We start from the raw sequence: 25,020 nt of genomic DNA, 5'->3' as shown, positions 1-25,020 counted from the left end.
GCAGGACTCTATGTGACTTCTGGAGCCAAAGCTGAGAGATGCTTTGATTACAACAAATTTTAGCCATCGGCCACTGCCCCAGTGACATCCTTTTTACCTTAAAATGTTTATTTTAAAAGTAAATTTTATATAATTTCCATAGATGGGAAATTAGTATCTTTTGTCTTAAGTGCTAACTACATATGTTGCTCGCCTAAGTATCTTAGAAAAATAACACAGAGTGGGAGGTTGGAACAGCATGTGTCAACTTCTCACACTTGTGGAGGATCGAGGCCAAAGTGTCAGCAGATTTGGCGCCGTGTGCCGGCTGTTTCTGGTTCACAGAAGGCGCCTGCTTGCTGTGTCCTCCCAGGGCAGAAGGCCAGGGACTCACTGATCCCATTCCTGAGCCCCCACCTCTTGACCCTGAGGTGATCTGAGTTAATCTGAACTCTACTCAGGTCTCCGGGATCCCAGTTCTGTCCCCTCCCACTCCGCTGTGTCTCTTTTCCTCTTCTTGTGAGGGTGATGCCATCAATCCTGTTCCCATTTTTCAGATGAGGAACTTGAGACACAGAGGGGCTATGTAGCTCCCCTAGGTCAGATTTGTAGGGAACAACACACTCAGCAGTTTTACAAAGGGAAAGTTTCCCCTTAAAGGATGTTTACTGTTTTTTTCTTTTAAAAGAACTGTCTTGCTTTAACCTCTATCATCTACTCTTGCTAAAAATTAAAAAAAAAAAAAAAGAAAGGAAGGAGAAAAGGAAGAGGGAGAGAAGGAAGGAGGGGGAGGGAAGGAGGGAAAGAGGAAAGGAAGCAAGGGAGGGATGAAGGCAGGAAGGAAGGTAGAAGAGGGAAGGAAGGAGGGAGGGAAGGAAGGAGGGAGGGAAGGAAGGAGGGAGGGAAGAAGGGAGGGAGGGAAGGAAGGAGGGAGGGAAGAAGGGAGGGAGGAAGGAAGGAGGGAGGGAAGGAAGGAGGGAGGGAAGGAAGGAGGGAGGGAAGGAAGGAGGGAGGGAAGAAGGGAGGGAGGGAAGGAAGGAGGGAGGGAAGAAGGGAGGGAGGAAGAAAGGAGGGAGGGAAGGAAGGAGGGAGGGAAAGAAGGAGGGAGGGAAGAAGGGAGGGAGGGAAGGAAGGAGGGAGGGAAGGAAGGAAGGAGGGAGGAAGGAAGGAGGGAGGGAAGGAAGGAGGGAGGGAAGAAGGGAGGGAGGGAAGGAAGGAGGGAGGGAAGGAAGGAGGGAGGGAAGGAAGGAGGGAGGAAGGAAGGAGGGAGGGAAGGAAGGAGGGAGGAAGAAAGGAGGGAGGGAAGGAAGGAGGGAGGAAGGAAGGAGGGAGGGAAGGAAGGAGGGAGGGAAGGAAGGAGAGAGGGAAGGAAGGAGGGAGGGAAGAAGGAAGGGAACACCATAGAGAGAAGACACTACTTTGGGCTTTAGGGAAGCTTTGTCCTGTCACATTGAAATGGCTGGAAGGGTCCAGCTGCTCTCAGACAAGAAAGGTTGGTGAATGGTGGCTTGGCTGGTGAGCACTCAGTGGTGGGGTGGGGAAGGCATCCGGGAAGCAGGAGGGGTGGCGGTGCCCATTGCTGGGATAGAGTAAGTCCTGTCTGGACCAGTGGGGAGCTCTGGATATGATGCTGGTGACTTTGGCCACAGGAGTGATATGCTGTAGTGGAGATCCAGATTGCAGTGGCTTCAAAAGTGACCAGGACACTTCCCACTAGGTGTTGTGTTTAGTCAAAACACTGGAGAGGGACAAGTGTTGAGGACATGGGGCATCTCATGAGAAAGCATGAGCACAGGAGTGCGAGGCCCTGGGCTCAACTCCCAGCACCAAAGAGAAAGAAAGACAAATCAAGAGAAGCTAAACACAGGTGCTATTTAAACCAGCGGCTCCTCTCCTGGGTATGTACCCAAGAGGCCAGGAATATAATGCATGTTCACACAGAAGCTCTTACATGACAGTTTATAACTGTATTATTTATAAAAGACAAAGGTGGAAACCCACCTAACTATCCAAAAGCCGATAGTGTGGGCTGTCCGTACAATGGAATACTATTTGGCCTTCAAAAGGAATGAAGAGGCCCACTACTTGCCTCAATAGGTGATCCTCAAAAACAACACTCCAAGTTCAAGAAGCCAGACACAAAGATCACACAGGGTAGGATTCCATTCATATGAAATGCCCACGACAGACAACTCTCTAGAGACAGAAAGTGGATTGGGGTTTCTAGGAGTTGGGGTTCAGGGGTGATAGCTAAGTGTATGGGATTTATTTTTGTGGGGTTTAAAATGTCCAACAAGTGACCCTGGTGATAGTCACACAGGTGTGACAATCCTCTGAAAATCACTGAATTGTGCACTCAGGTGATGAATTTTTGTGCAGGTGACCCACACCCCTACTGCTGTCATGGCGGTGAGGGGTGGAGGGAGGGGAAGGTGGCCACCTGTGGAGGGGAGGAGGAGAAATGGGGAAAGAGGTGCACGGAGGGCGGGAAGGAGTGGGCACCCCTTTCAGCACATGCTTAGGGCACACTGGCTGTGTCCCCACCTGGAAGCCCCCATCTGCTTCGCACAATGATGCCTGTGTCTGTGTCACACAGCTCAGCCGTGTTCAAAGAGCTCTACGACCAAACCCCTGCTCAGGTGCAGACAGCGCTCTACTCCTGGATGACAGGGACTTTGCGGGCATCCTCCAACAAGACCACTGGTGAGCTGAGCTCGGAGCCCGTGGGGCTGGGGGTCCCACTTGGGGGGGTTCCGCTCTCAACACAGGTGCTTCCTCTCTGAAGAGCGGTTTGATTTCATTGACCTTGTCATTCAGGTTCGACATGGCTTGTGAGTAAGATGCAAGTCTCATTTCATCAGCACCTCCTGGGTTGGTGTCTGAAACAAGGGCGTGTCTGTCTCTTATAATCTGTGTGTCTGGTGTGCTAGTGACATCTTAGATGTGATGAGAACCTTCAGAATCTGTATTAAAGTGAGGGAAAAGTGTTGGTTAGAAAATCCAGACTACAAAGCACTGAAATTTAGTTCTGAGCTTCTTGGCAACCGATGCAGAAATAGGTCAGGATTGATTTGTTTGATAGATGCCTGTTAAAAGCCTACTTATGTCCTAGAGTCGTCAAAGTCACAGACCCAGAAACTGGAATCATGGCAGTGCTTCAGTGGTTTTTTTTTTTTTTTTGTGGTACTGGGGTTTGAACTTGGGGCCTATACTTTGAGTCACTCCACCAGCCCCCCTGCCTTTTTTTTTTTTGTATGTGTGATGGGTTTTTTTGAGACAGGGCCTTGCAAACTATCTGCCCTGGCTGGCTTTGAACCACGATCCTCCTGCTTTCTACCTCCTACATTGCTAGGATTACAGGCATGAGCCACTGGCACCGGCCTATTTTTGTATTGCTGGGGATTGAACCCAGGGCAGTAACTTGAGCCACAAGTTGCTATTTTGCATATTGTTTTCGGGACAGAGTCTGTTTGTATCTGTTTTTGAGACAGAGTCTTGATAACTTTGCCTGGGCTGGACTCAAACTCAAGTAGCTCTGTCTCCCGAGTAGCTGGGATTACAGGTGTTGGCCACCAGCCTGGCCTGGAGCTTCAGTTTTGCAAGGTGCAGAAAGTTTTGGTATGGATGGTGGTGATGGTTGTACAAGAATGTGAACATACAGTTGGCCTCTGTATTCATGGACTTTGCACCTGTGCATTCAACCAACTAGGGATGGAAAATACTGGAAAGAAACTGTATAGACCTTTTGTCATCCTCCGAATGATATAATGTGACTGTACGTGGCATTTACATTGCATTAGGTATTTTGAGTAGGTTAGAGAAGATTTAAAATACACTTGGAGGACTTTGCACGTCATATGGAAATGCTGCCATTTTATGTAAGGGAGCAGGGGACCCAAGGATTTTGGTATCCACGGGAGGTCCTGGGCCCAAAGTTATGGACACCAAGGGCGACTGTGTTAATGTCACTGAACAGAACAACTAAAATAGTTAGAGTGGTAAAATTTATGGTATGTGCATCACAGTTAAAAAAAGACTTAGGCCAGGCGCCTCTGGCTCATGCCTATTATCCTAGCTACTCAGGAGGCAGAGATCAGGAGGATCGAGGTTCGAAGCCAACGCCGGGCACATAATCTGAGAGACCCTATCTCGAAAAACCCTTTACAAAAAGAAGGCTGGTGGAGTGACTCAAGGTGTAGGCCCTGAGCTCAAGCCTCAGCACTGCAAAAACAAAAACAAAACTTAGAAAAGAATGGCTATGTAGATTAGCAATGCAGCAGTTTCTCAGATGGCTTCAATTTAAGTGTTTAATGTCGAGAATGTAGACAGAATTTTGGCTGAGGATATAAAGGAAAATAAGACAAAAGTTTGGCTCTCAACGACCCTATTATGGGAGAGTAGGTGGAAAAAAATTTTAATTTATAGTTTATAAAAATTTTTTCTTTTGATTTTCCTTCAACCATGTAAAAATGTAAATACCATTCTTGGCTCCCAGGTTACATAAAAAATGGTAGGACTGGAGGCATGGCTTAAGTGGTGGAGTCCTTGTCCAGTAGGAGGGGCTCTGAATTCAATTTCCAGTCCTGCAAAGAACAAAAAGTTTAACTAATTGACCCCACTGAAGTGTGGCCAGCACTGTATCCTCAATTTTAATATTAGGAACTCTGGAGAATATTAGGAAAGACTTCCTTTGCTGTAGTTTTGTAGTTGTACTGGACACATTACTTGTTTAAGAGGGTTTTGTACATTTTGAGGTCATTCATATGTTCAGATATCTTAGAAATGTTTTGTCAACTATGATTGATTTTGTCATTGATGGGGTTTTAGATGTGTGCTATCAAGGGGGATTTAGCTATACAGATGTCTCTTCTGCTATATCATGGTATAGGAAAATATATACATGTCTTAAGAATTGCTTAATTAATGAGGCCAGGTGTGGTGGCTCATGCCTGTAATCACAGGTCCTTAGGAAGTGGAGACTGAGAGGATCACAGTTTGAGCCCAGGCTGGAAGTAAGTTAGAGAGACCCCATCTCAACAAATAAACTGGGTTCCATCTATGTGGAAGGCATATGGAGAAGGACCATGGCCTGTGACTGGCCCTGGGCAAAAACGTGAGACCCTATCAAAAAAATAACTGAAGTAGGAAGGGCTGAGATGTGGCTCAAGTAGTAGAGTACCTGCCTACCAAGCACAAGGCCCTGGGTTCAAACCCCAGTACTGCCAAAAGGATAGTTTAACATACAAATTGTTTCATCTGAACCCATCAACTTTTGAATTTGTTTTGTATTTATAAGATTTATACATGGAAAATGTTCCTTAAGTTTTGAAACATCTACTGTGTTTTTATTTCTCTTTTTAAATTTTTATCTATCTATTATTTATTTATTTTGGTGGTACTAGTGTTTGAACTCAGGACCTCATGCTTGCTAGGAAGGTGCTCTACCATATGAGCCAGACCACCAGGCCTTATTTCTCTTTCTTAATGATCAAAAAAAAAAAAATCCCCCTTTCTTGCCCCTGACATTTCTTTGGTTTTACAGAACTGTATACATTTCTGTGAACAACTTTTTAAGTACACAAATAAAAAGATGCATTGATGGTAGGGTGGGTTTGCCAACTTCTGGATTTGGGAATTGGGGAAGACCTCTCCAACGTGTGTTGTTTGAATTAAGACCCAGATGAGGAGATGGAATCCATCCTTGGACTCCGGGGGGAGGGAGGTGAGAGAGCAGCTAATGCAAAGGCCTGGGGTGGGGATGGCTCAGTGTGTTGGGAAGCAAAGGCAGCCAGGGGCTTGGAGCGCAGGGAATGCCTTCAGTCCTCTCCTGGAGTTAAGCGCCGAGAGTTGTGTGCAAGGAACGTTAAACACATGGCAGTCGGACGCTTTGAGTGTGCAGAATTCCCTCTGCCTGGTGCATAATTGCGGCCTCTAGCAATCTGAGGCTCGCACTGATTAACCCTGAGAAAGTCACTCAACCCCTACACTCCCTGAAGTCTTTATCGACACAGTTAATTAGGGACAGATTTTCCTTCTAGAAGGAGAGTCTCATTATTAAACTACAGTGAATTTATACTCACTCTATTTGGACCACACAGTTTTTTCCCCCATGAATGTACTGGAAATACTTTGGCTATTAAAAGTGTCCTGTGCTTTGGGAAACACTGGTCTGTAGAAATACAGTTCCTGTTTAACAATTAGTTGAAAAAAGAACAACTCACCTGGTTCTTGGTGAATTTTGTGGTTCCTCCCCCCTAATTCTCTAGCTCTCTGGGGCCACCCTTTCCTTTAACAGCTGTGTCAAATGTCCAGAGTGGTCTACACACCTCTGAACCCAGGGTTGGGGAGGCTCTGGGATGATCTCGGCAATCAGCCCACGTAAAAGCGGTTGGGCCTTGGCCACTGCCCACCCTTCATGAAGCAGCTCTCAGTGACTGGTTCACATGCCTCCCCTTCTTCTTTTCCCCAGATCCCACCAGAACAGTGCTATGTGTAGAAGTCTTTCTGAAAGGTTGGGGCAACGGCAGCCACTTCCAGCTCAATGAAACTTGAAGCTGGGTCCTGGATCTGCTTGTTCTTAAAATTCCACTGTCATGTTACAGATGGGGAACTTCAAATGCTAGAATAGAGAGACAGAGAGTCCTCTGGGAATGTGGAGGAGGGCAGGACTACTTCTGGTAAGAAGGTAAGAAAAGGTTTAAGGAAGGGGGAAAGTTTGAGCTTCATCTTGAAGGCAGGCCCTGGACACAGGAGGGTTAAGGAAAGATTCTAGAGGACCAGAAGGTCTACACCAGCAGAGATTTGGAGGAGTATTTAAGGTGCTTATGGGTAAGTTGGAGTGGTTTGGCTTGATTCATGGTGATAATTAGTAGAGAGTCAGACAAACTTCAAGTTGCCAGATTTTTGAGGAACTAGCTGAACTAAAATAAACAACCTTATTTTGTTGCCTTAAGTATTAAAAAATAGTCTTCATATCTTGAGTTCTGGATGATGCTCCTGTATTTGGTCCAAGGACTGCACTGCTGAGCAGCAATCTCAGGGGTGGGCACCTATGACCATGGCCTGTGTGTTGCATGGTGTCTCACAGGTAGACACTCAATAAATAGTTGTTGAATGAATTAATGATTGAGCTAAGGAGGTCCTGACATCAGAGATGCTACTGAGCACTAGTCAAGGCTTTGATTGGTTTGTTTCCCTTTTTGTTCATTTTTTTAATGGATATTTTACTTGGCTTTCAAGAAAAAAAAATTTTTTTGGTGGTGCTGGTGTTTGAACCCAGGACTTTGCACTTGGTAGGCAGGTGCTCTTCCACTTGAGGGATACCTCCAGCTCAAGAACACGAATTCTTCATGGATCCAGTCCTTGTTACTAAAATGCTTTTTTCATTTTGAATATTAACTTATCTATTTATTCATTCATTTTTTTTTGGTAGATGACTCAATTTCTTGGGTCAGTGCAGAAAACCTATGGATTTTGGGCAGATACATGGTTCACCTATCATTTGAAGAAATCACAAAAATCAGTCCTGGAGAAGTAAGTTGGAAAAGTCTACCCACACATCCTCATTACTAACATGCCTGGGGGACAGTAAACACTAACCCTCCCATGCTCAGCAAGGTGCCCTGAAAATCCTACATCTGTCCCAGCCCAGTGTGTCTGTAGCTTCTAAAGAAAACTTGATCAATGTCTCAAGTGGTCAGTGATAGGACTGTGTTCTAGCACAGAAGAACCAGAAAAGAAAAAGAATTGTGGGAGAGCTTTGATTTGAGCAAACCTAATATCAAAGGAATGTTAGCTCTGAAGCAAACCCATCTGAGGCTGTCTGTAGTTGAGAAAGGCCAAGGAGGGATGGCAGAGTGGCTCAAGTGGTAGAGTGCCTGCCTAGCAAGCCTAAGGTCCTAAGTTCAAGCCTCAATACTGACTTAAAAAAAAAAAAAGAGAAAGGCCAACGAGAACGGCATGCCCAGCCCTTGCAAGGGCAAAAGCAGGAGGGATTAGTAACTACTTCCATTTCTAGCAGCTTCTACTCATAGCTACTTCAGCACAAGCACTGGCTGGATTTTACTCTAGCATTTACACTGGAGGAACGTACGTGTCTCCTGTGACTTGCCAACCTGTATCTGTCCTTCTGACGTTGATTCAATCGCATTGAAATCCCTTGGGTATCATGACCTGGAAGGACACCTCCAAAGAATACTGCCAACACAGACGCCTTCGTGCAGAGTGTGGGGTTTGCCTACAGTGTAAACGACAACAAAACCCCCAAACAATAACAACAAAAAACATGTCCTGTCTTTCTCCTGACCAGTGAGAGATCAGCTGACTGGTTCGCTCAGACTTTTGTTAGTTGATCCAACAAAGTGTGGTTATTTTAAAGCCAGAGGTAGGGCTGGGCTCCTCTCTTTTACGTAGGAGGCTGAGAGCCCTCGGTTCTGGGATGAAATCCCCACCCCCATTTATGGTGAGTCATTCCCAAGAAGTACATAGAGGTAAAAATCCTTAGAAATCTGAGCTCTGTGGGGGAATTTCCGAGATCAGCTACCGTGTGCCATTTTTTATCATCTGAAAATGTAGAAGGGAGAGGAAGCCACAGAGGGAATAGTACGAGGGAATTTTATCTCACCCACAGGGAGAGATAACTGTGCGTTCCTTCAGACACGTGTTATGGTGCCTCAAAATCCAGAATGCGAAATCTGTTTGAAACAGAAGGAAAAACAGATAAAAGCCCTACAGTAGTAGGGGCTGTTATGTGCTGCCCTTGGAATGCAGGCAGAAAGGCGCAAGAATGAGGAGAATCTGGTGTGCGTAATACAACACGTGTAAGCTCCACAGCTTAACAAAGACAGCACACAGCGGAGGGCCATTGAGAAATTCGTACATCTAATTTAATAACCCGTGAGTCCTCAAAGCAGCCAATTTGCGAACCTGACCTCATTAGAACAAATTTAGGAATAAGTGTGCAAAGGTTAGCTTTGATAAAGTTCGACTGCTAGACTATTAAAAAGTAATACTTTCTTAAATCATAGTTAGGTCCACATTAAAAACTAATACTTCCTTAAATCATAGTTAGGGCACTTACAGATCGTTGAGAAGTTAAATAGGACTGGGGTGTGGCTCAGTGGTACTGTGCAGCCAGCCCAGCATGCAGGGGGCCCCGGGTTCAATCCCCAGCACTGGAGAGAGGGAGGCGACGAGGAGAAGAGATAAGAGGGAGAGAGGGGGAGATGAAAGAGAGGGCAGGTGGGAGAGAGAGAGCTGGGTGGGGTGTCCAAGTGTCTGGGTGGCACAGGTCACCAGGATGGGGTTGCACTAGGCTAATTCTGCCCTGCTCACTGATCTTCCTGTTCTGTCCACCAGATGGGGCTATTTATCAGCTATGACAACGCCACCAAGCAGCTGGACACGGTCCATGACATGACTCCTGAACTAGCCCGGGCATTTCTGGAGCGGATCGGTTCCTCCAGCTTCGACATGAGAAACACCTCCACCATCCACAGGCAAGGCGTGTGTACTCTCTGAATAACTGCCACCTCTGCCTGTGAGGGGAGAGGTTTGTTTCCTGGGGGGTCCTTTGCCTTCTGAAGGGCTGAGAAGGGGCAAGGGGACACATTTTCTCTTGAGCATCTCCCGGTGGCTGGCCATCTTATGCCACCTCCTCAAGTATTTGTTCCAGTTCTGAACACTTCAAATACTCAGGGCTCCAGGTGAATGGGTCGTTTCCATTTGACTGGGTCAAGCATGGGAAAGAGCTTGTGACTCACCATATTTGAGAACCCCCATTGGCTGAGCGGCCCCTGGATGACAGCAGCTGTAGAAGTTAGTGATGGCACAGTGACTCCCACAGCCATCTCACGCTGGAGGGGCTGGCCAAATCCTCTCCATCTCTCAGGTCTCACTGTCACACTGCTTCCCCCTGACATCACCATCTGCCTTAAAATTTCCCACACAAGACACTTTTAAACATGTACTCACATAAAAATAAAACTATTTCACTGTCTTCTCTATCCTGAGCAATTTTCAGTCATTAGCATGGGTCCCCTTTTCCATGCTTACACACACCCTTTCCCAGGACCCGCTTGCTCTCCTGTGCATGTGCCCGAGTTCCCCTGTCAATGTCTGTCTGAGAGGGTGGAGCCAGACTGCTGGAGGTCAAGCAGGTGATCTGGCCATGCTAAGCACAGTAGGGTCAAGACCACTCACTAGAATGATCTGCCAGGAAGCATGTTCCCACACTCCTCCCGTTCCTTCACCCATCCTGATTGTGACAAAGCAAACCTCTCATTTATTAAAGGTGCAGAGTTGTAGGGCCACCTTGCACAGTGGTATGGAGTGGGCCCTGCACAACTGTGTGCAGCAGCCTTGAGAGAAGGCAGGTAATTACTGGAGGTGAAATGTCTCATAGGACTGAGCTCCAAGCTCTAGTCAGCTCAACTCTGTTTTCTTAACCAGTTAGGCCAGGGTTTGAATCCTGCTGCCCCCACACTATTTTGCCTACCTCCCCTTTGGACATCTTTGCATATCTGGGCAGGTGGTAGAAAGGCATCTGGGAAATTGAGCTCTCCTTCAGGATGGACCACGTGGAAAACGAGGAGTTTTCTTGGCTGACTTAGCCTCATCCTTTGCTCATGCCCTATACATCCTAGGAGGAGAGGTGGCTAGTTGGATGCATCTGAATTGAAGTCCTAGCTCTGCTACTTGCCTTGGGCTAGTCGCTTGATGTTCCAAATCTCAGTTTGCCCTGCTGTGAAATGGGACCAAGGAGAGTTCCCACCTTGTAGGGTCACTGTGTTGGAGTTATCCAGGTAAAGTGCTCAGGACAACACTGAGTGAGTGGCAGCCTCTGTGACCTTGACCCCCGTGAACTTGGCTTGGGAGTGGGTTTTCAGCCCCCGCTCTGCCTTCCACAAGCATCTCCCATCTTCTCACCCAGGCTGGGGCTGCTGGTTTGTTTCTATGACGACCTGGAGGTGCTGGACTCCGTGCTGGCTCAAGTCCTCCTTCACCAGATGATGAAGTGCAGTCGCCTGCGAGGCTTCCAGGCTGCAGTCCAGAAGGTGCAGATGGGACGCCAGGCCAGGGAACCTGCCAGGGGAGTGGGGAGAGCATCATCATGACTGGCTTTGGAAGGCAGCACAGAGCTGATCAGGACCTAAGTCCAACCCCAGCAGATGGCGTCCCAAATCCTGGGATGTGGGTAGCATGGGAAGGAGTGACAAAAATAAGCAAAGGGAAAACCTTGGAAAGATGAAAATTGGGTAGGAGCAGCTATGCCAAGCTGAAATGTGCACAGAGCTACCTGGGGGATTATAGATGCAGGTGGGGACTCAGGGGATTCCGGAAGGGCTGGGAGAACACATGGGAGTAATTCCCTGCCATTCTTGGTCCTCATACACCCATGGCATGGGTCTGGGGGTGGCCTGGGTGTGGCGTGGGGTTCCAGGGCAGCCAGGATGGAGAACCCTGGATTGGCTGGCTTTTATTTATTGAGCTCCCAGACCAGGTTCTGGACAAATCAGAAAAGCCAACCCCCTCTCTCCTTTCCCCCATTCAGATCCCAGTTCTATCCTCCTCCCTTTCTCTTCTTTTGGTGCCTTTCAATTTTTAAAAATTACAACAATGTCGTGAGAACAATATTAAAGAAAAATGTAATAAGATCATCAATAATTCCACAGCAGTTTTTCACACACAACTCTAAAATCCCCAGTCACATATGACATTTCACTTTGTGGTCATCTATCTTGGTCAATGCATATTTTTGCTTTTGAGAAAAAGAGAGCCTTCTCAAGCAAGCTGAAGCAAAGATAAGAAATGTATTTTATGGCCGCAGGGGAACGTGGTAGCCCTGACCAGGAAGAAAGTGAAATACAGTTAGATCCAGGAAGCCTTGGGGATCATCTCGCTCATGGTTCTCAGCCTTGTGGGTGGGCGGGGCGGGCTCCTCCCCCTCCCCCCCAGGCTCTCGGCAGGTCTGGGGAGGGCCCGAGGCTGAGCATTTCTAAGAAATTGCCAGGTGCTGCTGGTGGTCGATGACCCCCTTTGAGAGCCACTACTGCAGCCCACCCGTGCTTTTAGAGAGGCGGACCCTCTAGAGAACTCGACCTGCTAAATTTAGAGAAGCCAGCCAGGCGCTGCGCGGCTTTCTTCTACTTCGCTCTGCTGCCCCCCAGTGGCTGCTTCAAGATTGCACGGAGTGGTCGTGTGCTCCTGTCTGAAATGAAAACGTTGTTCACCCCGACTCAGGTGTTAAAACACACTCCATCCGCTTTATTTTGTCCAGAGGTTTTGCTGCAGTCAGCGAGGTTATCACCTTCCTTTCCAGAAGCAGTTGGCCATCATTAGGCAGGTATATTGTGATAACGTATTATTAAAATGACCATTGAAGTGTGCAAATATGTACACCATACAATTTTAAGTGAAAATATAGAACATAAAATTAAGCTGCTGTTCATATTATAACTCTGTTAAAAACCACATACTGCCTATGTTTATAAAGGCACAGGAAGACGCGGAAGCATGCAATCCTGCTGCGAATCCTCCCCGCTCCCCAGGGAGCCAACCCAGGGCCTTGCTCATTTTAGACAACTACTCTACATCTGAGACACGTCTCTAGTCCCACAGCTATGTTTAGGAGATAGGATTTTCAGAACACTTTTAACGTTTTTGCAGTACTGGGCCCAGAGCATGCTGGGTAAGTGCTCTACCACTTGAGCCACACCCCAGGCCTTTTGCTTATATTCTGTTTATTCAGACAGGTCTCACTAACTTTGTTCAGGCTGACCTGGAACTCGTGATCCTCCTGCCTCTGCCTCCCAAGTATCTGGGATTGCAGGCATGAACCATCATGCTTGCCTCATTTTAACTTTCTTGTATTAATGAGGACTTTTTTTTACACAGATTATATATTATCATGAAAGGAAAACACAAAAGAGAAACTGCCATTTTATGGTTATGGAGTTCAAGGTCACAAAAAGAAAGATGCTATGAGAATGTGCTGAGTTGTAATGAGCAAAATTCTCCCCTGCTGTGCATTACTGTTGACTTACTTGCATATTAATACGTTTTTTTTGAAGGCTTCAAATGTATTTTAATAGGTTGATGCTGTATTACTGCTCCATTTCTCAGAAAAGCTCCAAATTTAAGGTATCAGGGACAAATCAAACATGTTATTCCAATAAAAAATGCCAGCGTTTAACTACCTAAGATAGGCAAGGCTAAGAGCTGCTCAGACCTTCAGCTGAGTAAATTCCGTTCCCAAGATTGTACTAGGCCCATGGAGAAAAGCTGTAGCACGTGAACACTTAAGCCCAAAGTGAAATTTCAACACACTAAAGCCAAGCCCAGAGGAGGATGTCAGAGGGGTGAGTCACTGGGCAAGGCAGGGGCCACTTTCCCCACAGTCCGTGGGACAGAGGTGGGATGGGCAACTTGGGGAGGGCACTGGGGAGACTGGTGGAGGTGTCGCCTGCCTTCTGCCAGGACTCATTGCATCTGCTGTCCTTCTAGCTCAAAGCTGAGCTCCTTGACATTGCCACAGAGAACGAGACCCTCAACAAGACCCTGGGTTCTTTGTCGGATGCTGTTGTGGGTCTGACCTACAGTCAGCTGGAATCCCTCTCCCCCGAGGCTGTGCACAGCGCCATCTCCACCCTCAACCAGGTCTCAGGCTGGGCCAAGAGCCAAGTCATCATCTTGTCTGCAAAATACTTGGCTCATGAAAAGGTCAGTTGGGACTTTTCACTTGTCTTCAGTGCCTGAAGACTCGAGGGTATTTGTTAGCTTAGGCTGCTATAACAAAATACTATAGACTGGGTGACTTAAACAACAGAAATTTAGTTCTTATGGTTCTTGGTGCTGGAAAGTCCAAGATGAAGGTGCTGACCAGGTAGTTTCTATCCTGAGGCCTCTTTTCTTGGCTTGTGGGCAGCTGCCATCTTGCTTTGTGTTCACGTGACCTCTGTAAGCACAGGCTCTCTGGTGTCTCTTGTATGGGTATTGATCCGATTTGGTTCAGGGCCCTGCCCATCTGTGATTATCTCAGGACCTCATCTAACCCTGGTTACTCTCCAAGACCCTCCACCACCTGATATCATCACATTGGGGGTTATGGCTTAAGCATAGGGATTTTGGGGGGACATAGACATTTGTTCATAACTGCAAGCTACCTGCACACCTAGCAGGAGCAGCCAACCAGCAAGAAGACGGTGCTGAGGATGGCGGCCAGGGCAGAGCCTCATGCTCTCCTCTGGTCCTCTGCCAGGTGCTGTCCTTCTCCAGCGTTGGCCAGATGGGGGCACTGCTGGCGGGGGTCAGTGCCCAGGCCTTCTACAGCATGGACCGCAAAGACCTCTCGCAGGTCCTGAAAAGGTCTGTGTCCCAGCACATGTCCCGTTTGTCACCTGTGCAGCAGCAAGCTGTCCTCAGCAAGGTGAGAGGTACATGTCTGGTTCTTAGCCATTGTGGCTCACAGAGGACGTGGTCTGGGAGTTCTGAGTGGGCTGGGGTTTTCTCAGCTGTTGGTGGATGGGGTGTTCTGAACCCAGAAAATGTCTTCTCCTGATGGCTTCCTCTCCTTCCTCCCCTCCGTCCCTTTGGCCATGCTATGACTCCAAGGCTCTCCCTAACCACTCTAGACTGGAAGGCTCTTCTCAAACCTGGTTTCTGGATCTAATAACATTTAATTTAATTTATTTTTATTTTTATTTTTTTTGCAGTACTGGGGTTTGCATTCAGGGCCTTCACCTTGAGCTACTCTACCAGCCCCCTTTTGTGATTTTTTTTTTCTTTTTTGTGATAGGGTCTTGCAAACTGTTCACCTGGGCTGGCTTTGAACTGTGATCCTCTGCCTCGAGTAGCTAGGATTACAGGTGTGAGCCACTGGCCTGGCTTCTAATAGCATTTTAAAAGTTGGGTTTTTTTTTCAACCTAACAGTGAATCCTGTGGTCCAGAGTCACTCTCTGCCCCTCTCCCTTGCAGGGGGTCATCAGGACATCTTGCTTTATTAGGTTGAGGTTTGCTGTATCCAATTGCAAAATCTGCTAAAGAAACCAAACAGAAGGGATTTGGCCTCAAACCCTGCCCTGGTGCCGATAGCAGTAGAACACATGTCTACAACAGACCGTGGGGTTTGGAATAACAGACGTGAATCACACACCAGCTCTCAGCTCCGCACTTCTAGGCCTCAGTTTCTCCACCTGTAACATGGGGAAATGAAGCCCTGGTTCATAGGGCTGCCAAGTGGATCTGGTGGAGTGTAAGAGCAGTGTCCAGCTCTTACCCAAATCTCTCTGCACTCTGTATAAGGCTGTTACTGTCTTTCCTCTCACTTTGGGCAGCTGATGGAGGCAGGAGACCCTCCCTCAGGCATTCTGGAGATACCAGGGCCTTTCTTTAAGGAAGTGTCTCTCTTTGAGCTACGGCGGGAACCTCATTTCAATGCCACAGTCCTGAAGGGGAAGGACCTTCGGAGGAGCCAGGTATGACCACGATGCTCCCATGTTTCCTTGCCTCCTTCTTCCCTCCCTCCCTCCCTCTCTCCCTTCTTTCCTTTCCTTCCTTCCTTTCTCCCTCCCTCCCTCCCTCCCTCCCTCTCTCCCTTCCTCCCTCTTTCCCTCTCTCCCTCTCTTCTTCCCTTCCTTCCCTTTGTTTTTTGGTGCTAGCAATTGAAGCCAATATTTCACACATACTAGGCAAGTGCTGTACCACTGAGCTTCACCCCAGCCCTGATTCTGTATTTCTGACTATCTGTCTAGTGGGAGCCATCTGTTTTAGGGTCAATTTGGTCAAAATTTATTTCTGTGTGATTAAACCAGGAGGCAGAATAGCCAGGTGTTAAGAAGTTGGTCAAGACCTGAGTGTGAATTCTGGCTCTCATTTATTTATTAGCATGGGGGAAACTACTTTTCTTTGCAGGGCCTCAATGTTCTCATGTGCAAAATGGGGTAACTGCTCATGAGGCTCAGTGGAGCATGCCACCTGGCCCAGGAGCAGTCCACTGTAAATGCCAGTGGTCATCATGTGCCCGCCCCAGGCTGCCTGGGGAGATGGTGCTGTTAAGGCTGATGCTAGCCATAGAACTTTCCAGCCTTCTTGTTCAGTCAGTCACCTCCAGGTCATTCACCCCACAAATGGGCACTGAGCACTTACCAACCACATGCCCTGCTCATGGCCGAGGAGCACAGAGTGAACCAGAAGACCAACCCCTGCGCATAACAGGGTTGCTTGGGGTCCTTACGTGGCTGGTGTCACACTGGTCTATTGCTATGGAACAAACCACTGCTCAATCCAGTGGCTGGAACAACCATTTTATTTATTTATTTATGCCACTGGGGTTTGACTCAGGGCCTCATGCTTGCTAGGCAGGTGCGCTACCTTGAGCCGCTCTGCCAACAATCATTTTCTTCTGGAAAACACATTCTGCAAGCTTGCTTTGTCCCCGCAAGTGAGTTAATGGAGTTGTCACTTTTGGAAGGTCCCCGAACCTGATCTTGTGGCCTCAGAATTCTATGCGGCTGCATGTGGAGCACCCCGAACCTTTCCTCTACCCAGTTCCTTTTGCCTAGGCCTCCATGATTCTGCAAGGGCCTCAGCTGCCATGTCACAGAAGCCACCATCTGACTCTAGCTCACAATTTAATCTGTTTGGGGAATTACATTTGAAGTCTCATAGTCTATAAAATAGATGAATGTTGTACTTGGTGGCGTCTGCAAGTTAGGCGTTCTATAAAACTCTGTTCCTTAAAACAAACGACTCCCTTGGCTACCATGCATTGTTCTAGGACGCTCTTTGGGGAGGCCTTGAGGGACTCGGGTCTGCAGGATCTCCTGTAGACAGTGCCTTCTGGCTTCTGCTGGTCTGTTCCTTGCTTTTGCTTTGGGTCACCTTGGGTTTAGGACTAGCAGGTGGCCTTGCCAACAAGTGGTAGAGTCCTCCCCTGGCCAACAGTTTCAGAAAGCCCAGAAGTAAAACCACAGCCCTACTGCCCACAAAGAGTCTCTGGAATTGGACAGCTTAATTATCCTGACCCCTGTCCAGCCCCCTCGGCCACTTAACAGTGGTCAGTCCTGGCCAGACTCTGTTTCCCGTTGGTAAAATCAGGTCATAGTGTTCTGTGCCTTCCCTATAGGGTGTCATGAAAGCTGTAATTCTTTCTTTATTTTGTGGTACTGGGGGTTGAACCCAGGGCCTAGCACTTACTAGACAGGCATTCTACCACTTCAGCTACACCTTGCCCCTTTTTGCATTGATTTTTTTTTTATTTCTCTAAAACTTTATTTCCAAGTTATTAAAAAATATGGAACACTTCACGAATTTGCACGTCATCCTTGTGCAGGGGCCGTGCTACTCTCTGTTTTGTTCCAGGTTTAGGAGACGTGCTGCTTATGTAAGCATTGGCTATTTTTTGATATTGAGTCTTGCTGCCTTTTGCCTGGTCTGGCCTGGACCATCGTCTTCCTATTTATGCTTCCCATCATGGATGGGATGACAGGCATGTGCCACTGTATCCAGCCATTGATTGAGATGGGAGTCTCATGAATTTTTTTCCCAGGCTGGCCTTGAACCATGATCCTCCTGATCTCTGCTTCCTGATCTCTGCCTAGTATTACAGGTGTGAGCCACTGAGCCTGGCTTGAAAACTGTCATGTTTTTCTTTTCTCAGGCCTTGTTCCTGTATGAGTTTCTGTCAGAGACCACAGGAAGGCCTGAGCAGCTACTGAGGTACGAGAGGGTGACCCAGCCTGGGGGTTGAAGAACCTGGTGGACCCTCTGTCAGAGGACACTTTTGCACAGGAGGGAGAGGTGGACGGACCGCCTGTGGCGGCATCAGTTGCACCTGCCATCTTTTGCTCTTTCTTTCTGCTTTTTTCCCTGCCCTGTCTTTGGGGTCCCTCTTTTGTTTCTAGTGCTGGGCAGCTGGTGAAAGGTGTGACATGCACGCACATTGATACCATGGGCACCAACTCCTCCCTGGCCCTTTTCCAGTATTTGGAGAACAACCTCTCTCTGCTTTCACTGGATCAGGTACCTGAAGCATTTCCTGCTTCACACTCTCTCTCCTTACCCTAGTCACTGGGCCTGTGTCACTGTGTGGACCTTAAAATGTATTTGCAAGGTCCACTCTTTGCGTGTTCGTAATTATGTCATCCTGGGATGGACAGTGACTCCTTTTATAACATTCCTCTCCCTTCCGGGGCAGCCATGAGTGGGAATGGTGCATAAGAGTATTTTCTTTTTCACTTTCCAAATGGTTATGGAGATGCTTCAGCCCTTTGAGGAGGCTAGAGGCAGGAACTGGCTTTCACAGTAGCTAGGTGGGTAAAGATGAGCCTTGAGGATGGTGTGAAGGCTTTCAGTGTAAACTGTTGACTGATGGAGTCCTGAGAGGATGAGCAAGTGGATACAAGAGGTGCCTTCCTCACTCTGGCCTTGGGTTTCAGATCCCAACTGAATATTTCCCAACAGCCAATTCTCAACCCTATAACCCGGAAGCATAAATCTTGGTGTATAATCTTTTGAGGTCACTAGAGGTATCTGCTAAGTGTTAATGAAAGCACATTCTTCCCCTGATTATTTATTCTATCAGTGATTCTCTGGGTTAAGGTCTGAGGGTTTGTGTTATCTCCCTCCCTGCCTCCCTCCCTCCCTCTCTTCTTTCCTTCCCTCCGTTTCCAGTGCTAAGATGGAACCCAGGGCCTTGTGCACATTAGGCTAGTGCTCTACCTCTGAGCTCCATCCTCTGCCCACAAAATTCGCATTTCTAATTAGTTCCCTGGTGAGAACCGTGAAGTGTATTATGTCCAGCCTAGGCAGGGAAGCCAGCAGCTGAGCGAATGGATGGTGTCAGGAGGGTTTTGAGGAAGACCTGCAGGTTGGAACAGGAAGAGCTGCCCCAATAAAACGCTTCTTAGGCTCCCAGTTCTCAGAACCTTCAAAGACACAGAATTAGAAATTTGCTGTACTGTTTACATTTTACCGAAGACATAATTGTCATATAAAATAAAATCATATGGAGAAGGTAAAATTCCCCCAAATTTTCCCTGGAGCAGAAGCTCTCAACAAGATACTGTTTTGCCCCCTTTTGGCCTTTTGGCCAAGTCTAGAGAGCTTGGTTGTCACAACTGGAGTGGGGGTTACTACTGCCACCTAGTGGTTGGAGGCCAGAGCTGCTGCTCAAACTCCTGTGCTGCACAGGGAGGTCCCCACGACAGTTATCTGTCCTGGTGGTTGAACATCCTTCTTCCTCAGATAAAAGTTTGCTGTTGACTTTGAGTTTTTTTTTTAAGTATATAAATCATATTTACACGTATTTTAAAAAACACAACTGAACTTGAATGAGCCACACTAATCTGTGTGAGTAGGTGCACACAGGAAGCCTGCTTTATTTCAGATTTGTTACACGTGGTTTTGACCAAATGTGATCAAAAGGAAAACAAATAAATCAAAATTTCAAGTGCAAAAATTTTTGATTTGCATGGGTACATTCTGCAACTCAGTGGGTGAGGAGAAGCTCTCAGCCTGTGCTGTCATCAGTTGTGTTTAAATCTTTGTGTGATCTAATTTTAAACTACTCAGCTCTATGTGTCCTGAACATTCTTGGTTTTTCCTCAGTGGTGGTGTCCTTGGAACCAGATAGCCGCAGATATCAAGGGTGTACAGTGTATATCTGTATATTATATGTATGCATTCATAGATGTCATGTCATGTTTATGTGTAAATCTATTTTATTGTAACAGAATAGTTGCACAGTGATCTATTGTATAAATATGCCATAATTTATTTAACCAGCTCCCTGTTGAGGGACGTGACAGTTACAAACAAAGTGGATGAGCACTCTCATACTTCAGTGTTTGCGCCCCCTTCTTATTGCCTCAGTTTCCCTCTCCATAAACTGGGCACAGCAGTAGGACATGAACCGTGGGTGTTTCTGTAGTCCTTAGAAAGGCCCCTGTGCACAGAAAGCATCAACTTTGCTCTTATTATTGGACTTGCTTCCTAGCTGTTAATCTTGCAGGTTAATTGTTTGGCGTGGAAATACTGGGAGTTTTCCAGGTCTTCTATGCCGCCTTTTCTCTTGGCTGCACTCCCGTAAGTGAACGTCGCCCCTTCCTGGCCCAACACTGAGGGGGTGGGGATCACAGGGCCAAGGTGATTTTCCCTCCCTGGGTTTCAGCGGGCGACAGAGTGGTGTGGTGAGGACCTTAGCCAGCTAAGTCCTTGAGAACCTGAATTTCAGTTCTGAGCCCCACATAGATATTCCAGCTGGACTGTCTTGCTTTTCTTTATTTTAAAAACTGAAGTCGAATTGACCCAGGCTTGAGAGACTGCCAGCAAAGAAGGTTGCTTCTACCCTGATCTCATAGCTGGTCTCATGGCTGTGCCCAGACTCCAGGGGCCTCAGGGCTAATGTGAGCAGAGGGACTTCCTGATTTCCAGACACAGTCTGGGAAGTTTCTCTCCTTTTCTCCTCCATTATGCTGTTATTGGCTTCATTTACTTAGAAAATATTTATTGGGTACTTTCTATATGTTAGTTCTCAAAGATAACTAAAATTTCCCCTTGTAAGAGTTTACAGTCTTCTGGTGGAGGTAGGTCAACGTGAAACCAATTATAGTATCAGGTTGATGTTTGGTTGAAAATGACAGAACCTAACTCAAGTTGGCTCAGGCAATAAAAGGAAATTCTTGGCTCAGGTAACTGCAAAGTTTAGAGATGGATTTCAGGCACAGCTGGATCTAGGAATTCAAATAATGTCATCCATCTCTTGACCCAACTTTCTTCCATTGGCTTCACTGGGAGGCAAGTTCTTTCTCTCCTGTGGCCCCTGGAAGGTCCAAAGTTACATTTTCCCTGTGTCATAATTCAGGGAAAGAGAAAGACTTTGTCTTTCCATCATTTCAATAAAAGTCTTGGGCTTAATTTTCACTGGGCTTCATTGGACCAATTTACTTTCCTTGAGCCAGTCAGTGGGGTTGGGGGATGGGAACTTTGGCTGGCTTAGATCTGTGTTGTACCCCTTGAGCTGGAAGTGAAACTGACTGCATCCCATCTCACAAGGACTTAGAGTGAAGGAGACAGTATTCCAAGAAAGCCAGGTGCTTTTAGCACAGGAAGGGGTGATGGGCGTGAGCATGGGAGGGACTAAGCACTTTCAGAGTGGAGCCTCAGGGGAGACTGAGCTAAAGCTTAGAGGATGAATCTGGAATAGGGTTTAAGGTGGACACACCAGGCAGGAGTGCAGGGGTACCTGCTCCAGTAGCAGGTGAGGCCAGCTAAGCCTTCTGGGGAAGGCATGGCACCTACCTGCAGAGCAGGTGGAGAGAGAGGCCAGAGAAGTGGGGGACATCAGATTATTCAGGTCTTCATGTGACCCTCTATGTGTTTCAGCATTTCTCTCCTGTTCTGGGTGCAGCCTGCAGAGTTAAGTTTCAGAAAGATCCTCGCCGTGGGTGCAGGGACTACAGGGGCCTGGGTGGAATTAGGAAAATAGGGAAGCTGTGTAGCCCAGGTCATGCTCCCCCCTTGCCATTCCCTGCTTGGAAGGGGTTGCTCTCTACCTCTGCACTGTTCTCCATGTCACACAGCCATCTATATTCTTTCTCAGGTCTGTTGTGAAGGAGATGGCCTGTGTTGTGTCTGTTAAATCCATGTGGTCTCTGTGTTTCCTCCTTCTTACAATTATGCCCCATGACAGCAGGGACTGTGTGTCTTACCCGGAGCCTAGAACAGTGCCTGGCATGCGGTGTGCTCTGTAGATATTTGCCAGATAGATGAACTAGTGAGCAGAGCTGAAGGACAGAGCCATGGCAGATCTGGGGTAAAGGAAACACGGAGCCTGTGACATGAAGAAAAGGAAGAGCACATTTGGGGGAAGACACTGATTCTGGTTTTGGAACCATCAAGAGGTGGAGATGAGTTGGCCACATGGTCTTGGAGCAGCCTTTCTCAATCTCTCCTTCCTTGTTCATTGTTAATTTCTCCCTCATGAAGAAAATTGTGTACTAAGCATGTGCTAGTGAGCAGGGTTGACTTTGGTGACTCAGAGGTCATTGAACTAACTTAGACTTTCATCTCCCCCAACCATGATCAGGAGCTGAGGGGAGAGCTCTGGGTTGATGATGTCAGAATTGGGAATCATTTATTTTTTCCACTCTTGTCTTTATCCTTTCTATTTTATTCTATGTCCTCTCTGTCACTCTCTTTTTTTCTTTTCCTTTCTCTTCACTCCCCCTCAATCAGTCCATCACCAGTAAGTGTTTTTGGAGAATTCATTCTCTGGTCAGTGTTGCTGGGGCATGATGGGAAGTTTTTCCTTCCCTAGAAGAAGAGCATGGGAGGTTTATCTCCCTCCCCTAGAAGAGGAGCATGATGGGAAAGTTATTTCTCTCCTCTCGAAGAGAACTATGAGAAGTTTATTTCTCATCTTCATAAGAAAAACAATATGGGAAGTTTGCTTCCTGCCCCTAGAAGAAGAGCATGATGGGAAGTTTGTTTGTCACCCTTAGAGCACATCCCTGGACAGATGTGTATCCAGTCTTGGGGCCAGTGTGGAACAGGTACCGTTTCCCGTCTCCTTGTCCTGTCTCTGTCCAGGGCCCGCTTCCTGGCTTCTGTCCCCTCCTCCCGCTGTGTGCCCTTTCTGGTCAGCCTGGGGAAGAGCCACCTGGACGCCTTGGTTTTAGATTCGCACAAAAGGAGCTTGGTCCTCAGGAAAGTGCAACAGTGCCTGGTAAGGGAACCTTCAGCGTGACTTCCCCAGGTGTCCCTCCCCTTTGGGTGTGTGTGGCCATCCTGGGGAGCCCGTGAGGGATCTGGATAGCATCTTGAGCCAGCTGTGACAGCTGGAAGTTCAACTCAGGGGTTTTAAAGCTGGTGTTGGAGCCACTGGTTGGAACCATTGGTTCTAGAGGCTTCTGTCACAGGGCCCAAATGTGGGAAGGGCCCGCTGAAGGATGGGAAAGAGTGCCCAGAACAGCAATTGGTTACGTGGGTTTGGCCAAGTCTCTCCCCTCCCTGAGCCCTAAAGTTCTCATGTGTAAGATGGACACAGTTGCCACTTCCCTCCTGGTGCTTGCTTGTGCCTAGACCCCAAGGCCAGACTGCCTTGGCTGGCAGGGTCATTGCCTTCACGAGGTGGGATCATTAGCACATGCCTCTTGGGGACCTGCAGACACTTAGCCCTAGCACATGGCGGGCGCACACTAAACAGTAGCTCTTTCTGTCACCTTTCTGTCCCAAGGACAAAGGGCTTTAACGCTGTCAAGTACCATGCAAACTTCGCTGGGTGACTTTTTATATTGCTGTGTCCCTGTCCTCGTGGCTGTGGAACTCTGTGACTGCAGTTCCCAGTACTGAGTGCTCGTGATCCCCAGACTGGGGCTTCCAGACCTCACAACCTGTCTTTCTGGGGGAAATCCGACAGTCCCATGCTGGTGGCCCCTGGCAGGGGAGGCCATTCAGACCCTGGATCTGGAAGAGTTGTTAAGGGACCATGACGTCATGCACTCCCATCTCCCAGCAGCCCCACTCCTTGGTTTCAGGGTGATGCTGTGGTTGATGAGTACACTGTGGACATCCTGGGGAACCTGCTGTGTCACTTGCCAGTAACCATCATTGAAAGGGGGATCTCCCCCCGGGCCTGGGCCACCGCTCTCCATGGCCTCAGAGGCTGTGTGAACCTCAGCCCTGAGCAGAAGGCGGCTATAAGGCACAGAATCCTGGAGCAGTACGGGTGAGGGTCCCGGGCTGGGCTCTGGGCAGGGGGTGGGGTGGGTTGGGGTGGGGTGAGGAGTTGGGATACTGGGGGAGGGGCAGCTGAACTCCCCTTCTATCCATTCAGCAGAGAGCCCCAGGCAAGGTTAGATACTTGTTCTGGAAATGTGACCTTTCTTCTTTTGGGAACAATTGTAGCTGCCACAGGTCTCACGTGGTTGTTACCAACACACCTTGGGCATATGGGAGGAAGGGAGAAAGAATTTTGAAAAATGGCATTTTTTTTTTGGTACTGGGGTTTGAACTCAGGGCCTTATGTTTGCTAAGCAGGTACTTTACCACTTGAGCTACACCCCCAGCCCTTTTTGCTTTCAGATTATTTTTTAGATAGGGTCTTGCGTTTTTCGCCCAGGGCTGGCCTGAACTGTGCTCCTCCTACCTCGGCCTCCTGAGTAGCTGGGATCACAGGGGTGAGACACCATGCCTGGCCTAAGGTGGCAGTTTAGAATGCAAGGCGTTAGTAGTATTATAATTTTAGAGGTTTTTTTCTGAGCTGCGGATGGAACTCAGGGCCTCTAATCGGATGCTAGGTCAGTACTGAGCTACACTCCCAGCCCTTCGGAGCCACTCTTTTGTGTTAAAATTTTGTTTTCATCACTTGCTGCTTATGTGACTTGGGAAAAGTTGCTGATTTTTGCTGTTGTTGGTACTGGGTTTGAACTGAGGGTCTTGCATTGCTAGGCAGGCACTGTACCACTTCAGCAATGCCCACAGCTCTTTATGCTTCCAGTTATTTTTTGGATTAGGTCTCGTATTTTTGCCTTGTTGGTTGAGGTGGAGTCTCACTAACTGTTTGCCTGGGCTATTCTCAAACAACAATCTTCCCCATCTCCACCTCTTGAGTAGCTAGGATAACAGGCACAAGCCACTGTGCTGGCGCAAAATTTGCTGAATCTTTTTGAGTTTCATTTCCACATTTGTAGAATGAAGGCAGGAGAAGTGCCCATACGGTGACTGTGATGATTAAATAAGTTAATACAGGTCACAAACTTACACAGTGCCTGGCACCTAAGTGCTGGTATGTGATGACTGTCTTGCCAGGACTGAAGATACAGTGGTCACAAAGACAGGCATGGTTCCTGCCCTTGGGGATATATGGTCTAGTGGGATGATGTTTTTATTACAGAGATAGGGTGTGATAGAGGGTGCTATCAGTGCTAATTGGGCAGACCTCCCTCAGTGATGTCACCAAAGATAGGGTGATACACCTCAGTGTAGACATCTGTGGTCTAAGAACAACATGCATTCTGGGTCAATGCTGTTATTTTGTCAAA

General features: G+C 47.6%; 1 protein-coding gene and 1 non-coding gene across 2 annotated transcripts in view; one reads left to right on the top strand and one right to left on the bottom strand.

Moving 5' to 3' along the window:
* Otoa (otoancorin) overlaps window positions 1-25,020 on the top strand; it is a 55,565-nt gene that overhangs the window by 8,188 nt on the left and 22,357 nt on the right. Inside the window, exons 9-20 of the mRNA XM_074059285.1 lie at window positions 2,576-2,682; window positions 7,412-7,512; window positions 9,337-9,476; window positions 10,910-11,033; window positions 13,483-13,698; window positions 14,237-14,404; window positions 15,313-15,453; window positions 17,637-17,695; window positions 17,881-17,998; window positions 19,989-20,062; window positions 22,568-22,703; window positions 23,515-23,705. Of these exons, the coding sequence (XP_073915386.1) occupies window positions 2,576-2,682; window positions 7,412-7,512; window positions 9,337-9,476; window positions 10,910-11,033; window positions 13,483-13,698; window positions 14,237-14,404; window positions 15,313-15,453; window positions 17,637-17,695; window positions 17,881-17,998; window positions 19,989-20,062; window positions 22,568-22,703; window positions 23,515-23,705 (1,575 nt within the window). The remainder of the gene's footprint in view (window positions 1-2,575; window positions 2,683-7,411; window positions 7,513-9,336; window positions 9,477-10,909; window positions 11,034-13,482; window positions 13,699-14,236; window positions 14,405-15,312; window positions 15,454-17,636; window positions 17,696-17,880; window positions 17,999-19,988; window positions 20,063-22,567; window positions 22,704-23,514; window positions 23,706-25,020) is intronic.
* LOC141418663 (U6 spliceosomal RNA) lies at window positions 17,265-17,368 on the bottom strand. Its single transcript, XR_012443329.1, has one exon. It is a non-coding gene; the product is annotated as a U6 spliceosomal RNA (small nuclear RNA).

The sequence above is a fragment of the Castor canadensis genome, chromosome 17 (assembly GCF_047511655.1).
Source record: "Castor canadensis chromosome 17, mCasCan1.hap1v2, whole genome shotgun sequence".
Taxonomy (NCBI): domain Eukaryota; kingdom Metazoa; phylum Chordata; class Mammalia; order Rodentia; family Castoridae; genus Castor; species Castor canadensis.
This window is presented reverse-complemented; position numbering and strand designations above follow the sequence as displayed.